Source organism: Rissa tridactyla, chromosome 19 (assembly GCF_028500815.1).
Source record: "Rissa tridactyla isolate bRisTri1 chromosome 19, bRisTri1.patW.cur.20221130, whole genome shotgun sequence".
NCBI lineage: Eukaryota > Metazoa > Chordata > Aves > Charadriiformes > Laridae > Rissa > Rissa tridactyla.
Window position 1 is genome coordinate 825,661 of NC_071484.1, and position 7,488 is coordinate 833,148.

Consider the following 7,488-nt stretch of genomic DNA (forward strand, 5'->3'; position numbering starts at 1 on the left):
TTTGACCACTTGACTGGCTGCTTCCTGGAGCCCGAGAAGCGTACTGCTGGCCACAGCTTGTTGCTGGAGGCAGGGCTCCTGGACTGAGCAGAGGGGAGGGAATTCAATGGGGAAAAGACTGTTAGAGCCCCTCCATTTCTCCATCAAAACCACCTAACAGTCACTGCTGGAGGGCTGCAGGGCATACCTGGCAGCATGCTGGCAGCGCATGAGGTCATGAGGAGAGGCTCGAGGTCTTCCCCCCAACCAGGACGCAAGAGTATTCCCAAAGCATTCCCAGACCCACAAACTGTCTCTTAGAAGCTCTGGCTGGCCGTCAGGCCTGATGCTGTCCTTTCATACTCCCCAGGAAGGGCATTAGAAAGTGCAGCAGAAGAGGAGCCAGTTTTGCTCCTAACATGGCAGAAAAGTTGAGGCTGTAAGGGACCTCTGAAAAGGTCTGGTTTAACTCTCCTGCTTGAAGCAGGGTCAGCAACAGTAGGTGTACTTGATTTGTTTGTGATGGAGTTAATTTTCTTCAGAGGCGCCTGTATGGGCAGCTGCAATATTTTATGGCAAATACCATGTTGATAACACACCAAAGTTTTAGCTGTTGCTGAACGGTCTTTACACAGTGTCCCTGCCTTCTTTGTTTCTCGTGTTGCCCATCAGCTGTAGAGCTGACCACTCAGGAGAAGAGCCTGAGGAGTAAAAAGTGGCAGAGAGGAGGTGGTATGAACTGGCCGCAACCCCCATTCCCCTTCCCCTATATGCCCCTTGGAGGGAAGAGGTAGAGAAGTTGGGAGTGAAGCTGAACCCGGGAAGAAGCATGGGATGGCAGAAAGGTGTTTTTAGATTTGTTCTTATTTCTCGCTGTCCTACTCTGATTGGATTGATAATAGATAAAATTTATTTCCTCAAGTTGAGTCTCTTTGGCCTGTGAAGGTAACTGCTGGGTCATCTCCTTGTCCGTTTCTTGACCCATGTGCCTTTCATTGTGTTTTTTTCACCCTTTTGTTCAGTTCACATTGTTCAGTAGAGGAGGGGGACTGACAGAGTCGCTTGTTGGGCACCTGGAGGCCAGCCAAGGTCAACCCATCACACCTTGTCTACTTCTTCCCGATCAGGTGATCTGTAGTAGTCACCCACTACAATGTCACCCATCCATCTACTATGGTACAGGAGTAAGCTACCACACCGCCTCTCCATGATCCCACATCTAGAACCAAGCCACAGAGGTAAAACTGGGCCAGGCTGGACAGCAGCCCAGACAATGTGTAATAACCAGCACGTCACTAGACAGTCTCTGAAGTTCCTGCAATACATCCTCCTGCATCATAAATACTTATCTTCACCGCTTTTGACTGCAAGCACGCCAAAGTTTTGTTTCCTGCACCTGCCAATGCGTGACATAAACATCTGGTTAGTGGCTGTTCGAAAGAAATGCTGAGAAGTCTGTACTCCCTATCAGCTGGGTTTTGGCTCCACGCTGCTGCAGAGCTGCTCCAGGCTGAGCCTGGCACCACAGTAATACACTGCTTCATTCCCTTGCTTTGCTGCCTGGATCTGCAGGGTGAATCTGTTCTGGGAGCTCTCCACTGATCCCTTAACGCGACCCTGGATATCTTCTCCAGAGGCATCACCTTCCCAGTAAATCCATTCCAGAGAGCCACGTGGCCCCAGCCGGTACCAGGACATGTAGTACTTGCTCATACTGTCCCCACTCATGCTACACTGGAAGGTGACTCCATCTCCCTCTCGCATGGCCAGATCCCCGATGTGTTGCTCCAAGGCCACCTGGCCAGTGACTGTTGCAGTGAGGAAGAACAAGCCATGATCGCTCCAAGATTCAGAAAAGGTCACAGCATTGCTGATGGGGACACTGGGATAGCACTGGACTAAATTTGTTCTCTTTCAACCCAACTGACAAAGATGAGTAGAGGAACTGAGCTGGTACCAGGAATCAGGGCTCATGAGGAGAGTGACACCACCTTTCCCTCCCTCCTTTTCCCTGTCAGACAAGAAGTTTTTTTTGATTTTCCGATTTGGTGCAGGAAGGTTTGGCATGATGGAGGACAAACCGCTTTGGCTTTGCCAGGCTGTGATGGTGAGGAATTTACTCTCCTGTCCCTGATACTGCTCGGAATGTGCACAAGGACCTCTCACATGCAAGTGGGGCTTGGATCCTATGCTGACATCCTCAACCTGCTCTTTGCAAGGACAAAGCATTAGGCCCAAGGATGGGGGTGTACCAGGTAGATTCCCTGCCTATTCCCACACTGCGGAGCAGCCACACTGGATGGAGGTGCCTAAATCGCAGCTAGAAGAGGAGGAACTCATTTCCTGCTGTGCTCTGCAGGGATCGGTGGGGAGGTAGAGGCAGGGTGCAGGTCAGGCTGCAAGTGGTTAGCACAGCTCTGTGGCGAGCAGAGCACAGGAGCATGCTCAGTTCCTGGGAGGCATCACCCCTTCCTCTTCCTTTTGCTTACCTATGATGGGAAAGAACCCCACGCACAGGGCAGTCCACACAGCCAGGCCCCACTCTGCCTCGACTCTCTGTAGCTTGTCTCCGCTGGCAGAACAGCTCTGCCCACATCTGCCCTGTCTGTGCCTCTGTCACTGCAGTCAGTCCTAGTCCCTCCTGGTCCCTCCCTCGGTCTATGACAACAGCGAAGGCGAGAGGTGGGGGCTGGAGGAGCAGAAGAACCTGAAGCTGTTGGTGAACTCTCGGGTATCTCTCATCCTGCAAGCTGCAATACCAGAGAGCTCGCTTGGCAGGAAAACCTCTAGTGGGCAAAAGGTGGCATGCTGCTGTAGAGCCACCCTCGACCTTCCTCTGAGGAAGGACTGCAGTGTTTCTGCTGGGATTTTGGAGCCGGCCCGGGGGGCGGCAAATTGTCCTCCCAGGGCACCCTGGCTCCTTGCTGCTTGTGAGCTGCTGCTCCTGGATGGGAGCCACTGACCCCTCTACTCTTGTGGACAGGGCGCTCCATGGCAGACGTGCTCCTCACCCTGCTCTTGCTCAGCACCCTACTCCTCCACTCGCTCCCTCGTGCTGACATTTCTCCAGCGGCCTCTTCCCACCAAAGCCTTCCCAGATTCCCCCCAAGCAGCAAAGGCAGCAAAGGGCAGGGGAGATCCAAGATTCGCTGTGCATTGAAGCTCTGGGGTACATGTGCAGGTTCAAGGCCCCCAGCTCATCCCCCCAAACTCATGTGCACAGGACTGAGCAGGGACCAGGCTGTTGGGGCTCCTCAGCAGAGCAGGGACACTCCCTTCTCCATTCTTACCCTACTGAGTAGGAACACAGAGCTCCCCCTAGGACCTTTGTAGCCACAGGAGAGGACACCTGCTGAGCCCTACAGTGTCACTGTTTTGACTGGTACTACCATTTTGGGATGCCCAAATTCCATGCTGCCCCTCTGCAGACTCTCTGAGTCCTTCCCCTCCTCTTCCTCTTCATGTGTGCTCCAATCTGGCCCCTTAGGGAAGGGATCCAAGACAGGGGTGGGAAAGTGAGTTGCAAGATGGTAAAGGAACCCATTGAACCTGGAGGTGGCCTAAGGTGCCCTGAGACACTTGGAGCTGCCCCAGCATGGTAGGATACCCCAGGTTCCCCACAGCCCTCAGATCATATCTTCCTTGTTGGGAGTCCTTACACAAAATTCTATGCTGGACCTCAGTATACACACTTGAATATACATGCTGGACCTCATGTACACACATGAATATATATGCACAGAGTGCCAACACTTCATGCACAAGGGAAAAGGTGCCCTGCAGCTCAGCTCCTGCTGTTTGCCTGTTCTGGGGCTCCCTGATCAACATGAGATTTAAAAGCTCAATTCAGCTGTGGTTTGCCATAATCAAATCTTAGTTCTTCAATACTTGTTGTGCTGCTTCTTAAACAAACTGCTTTCTCTGTTGCTCTCTTCTTCTGGGAGAGACTGAGAAGAATGGAAGAAGGTGATCAACTTGTTCATGGTTTTGTGTGTGCTTGTGAGATACTCTTCTGCTGCTGCTGTCACAGCACCTCTGTGCTCCTTTCCAGGAAAGCCAGCCCAGGCTACTCCTCAAAAGCCTTTTTGCAGCCAACCATGAAAGACCTGGCTGAATTTAACACCCCTCCTTCCTCTTCTGCCCCGGCTTTGCCTGTCTTTCAAGCACTGTCCCCTTTTTCCAGGTCTCTGGTGCTGCAGAAATATGTGGCCGTGTCTGCAGCTGATGGCGACAGCACTTCCAGCGACAGCTGGTTCCTGGAGGGGTCTGCAGAGCTGGTGACTCGTGTCTGGAAGAACGAAGCAATGTGCTGAAGTCCCGTGAAAGGATACAGCAACGCTATGTGCTGCAGGTCTCTGCCAGGAGTCTGACGGATCCAGTCCCAAGCATAGCTGCTATCGGTGATGGGTACACCAGAGATGCGGCAGGTAAGCGTGAGTGACTCTGAGACCTTCCCTACCACGGGGCCAGAGGCTTCTATCTCCACCTGAGAAAGGGCACCTGCAACCCCAGGAGACAAGGATAAACAGGCAGGAACAGTTCAAGCAATATCTTCATCTACTCCACCACTTCCCTGGGCTTCTGCCTGTGATCTCTGGGATCCAGCAGCTCCAAACACACATGTTCACAACCTCTTGTTCCTGTCAGAATCTCAGATCTGGGAGACCTCCCCATTCTCCCAGTGGGCTCCCAAATGACCCTCTGTACTTTCTGTATTTCCTCTCCTAGCTACTTAGTGAGTGAATAGTGACAACTGGACTGAGCGGACCTGAGCCGTGCCCAAAATCTGAGCACGGCTATTACCACACCTCAACAGTCAGCCGTGACAGGGTACACACGATGGAAACAGCAAAACTTGTTTCCAAAGGTGAAGCAGTTTCAGAGTGTGACAGGAGTGAGGACTGGCATGAGACATGGGAAGAAGGCAAGCAGAAGGGGTAATGCTTTGCAGACAGACTCAGATAAAACAGATAAAACGTTTCCATCATGACCAAGCACCAATGTAGTTACATCATATGACGTAACTACAAAACTCTCCGAGAGCAGCCCTGAACCACTGTGGGATTCGACTCCATTCCAGCTTCAGACCCAGAGCTGGGACCCTGGCAGGACATTTGTGTTAAAGCTCAGCTGGTTTTCCTGTCTCTGTGCAAACGGCACAGAAGTAGCGGGCAGAGTCCCTGGGCTGCAGGGCACTCAGGGACAGATATGCCTCAGAACAGGAATTGTCCTGGGATGCCGTGGCTCAACCGTGCATCACTGCTCCATAATATGGTTTACTTCAGGCCCAGCAGATGGACACCAAGTCGAATGTGCCACCTGGTGCCTGACAGGACCACCAAACATCATGAAGCTCAAAGCTGTTTAGCAGGCACTGAAATGAGACTGAGAGGCCTGTAATTACCAGGCTTTACCTTCTTTCCCCTCTGGAAAACGGGGATAACATTTGCCAGCTTCCAGTTGTCTGGGGCCTCTCCAGACTCCCTAGGCCATTGAAAAAAAACAGAGAGAGGTCCTGTCATAACATTGGCCAGCTCTTTCATATCCGGGCATGAATGCCAGAGGGACCCATAGATTTAGGTGCCGAAACAATGCAGATGTAATACTATGAACTGACCCCAAACCCCATTTCCAATTGGCCCCTGTGCATCCTGGGGAGAGGAAGGGAATGCAAGAGTGAAGCTGAGCCTGGGAAGAAGGATGGCAGAGAGGGAGGACGGTTTCTTTAGGGATGGGGTAATTTTCTATACTCTCCATTGCACTGTATTTTAATTGGCAATCAGATAAATTCCTGCAGTGTGCAGGACAGGCCACAAACACCTGCTGTGCAAAGTGATAACCCTTCACTGCTGGAAACAACCATGGGTGACCCCATGCACATCACAGCACTCCCTTGCCCTATTGCTCTTGCACCTGGGCTGGGCCCCAGCAGGTTTCTGTTAAAGCTCAGCTGGATTTCCTGTCTCCGTGTCAATGGCACAGAAGTAGCGGGCAGAGTCCTGGGGCTGCAGAGCACTCAGGGACAGAGAGGACTCGGACCGGGAATTGTCCCGGGACACCGTGGCTCGACCCTGCACAGACTGCCCGAACTGAGTAAATGAGGAATCATACCGGATGTACGACACCCACTCGAGACCACCGCCGGGGGCCTGACGGTACCAATAAACGGGGCGACTCCCGAAGGCGAAGCCGGATCCGCGGCAGGTGAGGTGCACGGAGTCTCCGGGCACTCGCAGCCCTCCGCCGGCCTCCACCAGCCTCAGCTGCGCCCACACCCCTGCGGACGGAGAGCGCAGGCAGCCGGGCAGGGCGCCACCACGGCCCCGCGACGTTCCCCCGCCGCCCCGGCGCCCCCCGCCCCGGCACAGCCACAGCCGCCACCCGCCTCTCTCCCGGCGAAGCCCCGCGCCCGGGGCAATGCCCCGCCTGCCCCCCTCGGGGCTCAGCCGCGCCCGCTCCCACACTGCGGCCCGACCCGCCGCCCCAAAGCCGGCCCCGGCCCCGGACTCTCCCTCGCCTGCCCACCCCACCCCACCCGCTCCCCACCCAAGGCGAGGGCCAGCCGACAGCTCCCCCGGCGCAGGATCAGCCGCAGCCCCGGGGCTCCGGCACGGGCAGCGCCGCCCGCGGGCAGCCGAAGCCCCGGGCCCGGCCTCGCCGCCCTCCCCGCCCGGTTCTAACCTGCCGGCCCCGAGGCCAAGGCCAAGGCCAGGAGCCACGGCCCCAGCCCGGCCGCCATCGTGCCCTGCCGCGCCGGGGACGGACGGGGACCGAGGGCCCGGCGGGAGCCGCACAGGAGCCGAGCGGAGCCGCGCTCGAACCCGCTCCTGCCCGCCCGCTGGCGAGGGGGCAGAGCCCATGCCTCTGCCCGCCCCCAGCACGCCCGCCCCGGCCCGACGCCCCGCTGCCGCGTCCGCTTTGGGGCAGGACAAGGGCGGGCGCGGGCAGGGCCGCGGGCAGAGGAGGAGCGCGGCTCCCCGGCACACCGAGGCTCCTGAACCGGGGTGCCAGCGCGGCTCCGCTGCTCTCCCGCCTCGTCGCCCTGCCGAGCCCTGCGCAAGAGCGTCGGCGCCTCGACCGCCCGCAGCCGGGCCCGGCCCCAGCCCCAGCAGCAGGGACGGGCCGTCGACCCGCAGCGTCCCCTCGCAGGAACCTCCCCGTGCCCCGCACCCCCAGCCCGCCCTGGCCTCACTCCCAGCCCCTGCCCGCGGAGACCAGACACACAGAGGGCTGTGCTGCCATCCACAGGGACCTCGACAGGCTGGAGATGCGGGCTGACAAGACCTCTCTCCCCATCTTGCTATAAGCCACCTTTCTATATAGAAAGGCTGCAATAAGGTGTCCCCAGAGTTTTCTCCGGGCTGAGCAACCCCAACTCTCTCAGCCTGTCCTCACAGGAGAGGTGTTCCACCCCTGTGATCATTTTTGTGACCCTCCTCTGGAGCTGCTCCAGCCACGTCCATGTCTTTCCTGTGCTGAGGACTCCAGAGCTGGATGCATTACCCACAA

General features: G+C 56.4%; 1 gene segment (V, D, J or C); it reads right to left on the bottom strand.

Annotated features, from left to right (window-relative positions):
- Positions 1–1,087: 1,087 nt before the first annotated feature.
- LOC128919278 (immunoglobulin heavy variable 3-13-like) lies at positions 1,088–6,826 on the bottom strand. The segment is given in 5 exon segments: positions 1,088–1,375; positions 5,394–5,463; positions 5,597–5,667; positions 6,091–6,256; positions 6,661–6,826. Coding segments are annotated over 5 exon segments (426 nt in total).
- Between the last annotated feature and the right edge of the window lie 662 nt (positions 6,827–7,488).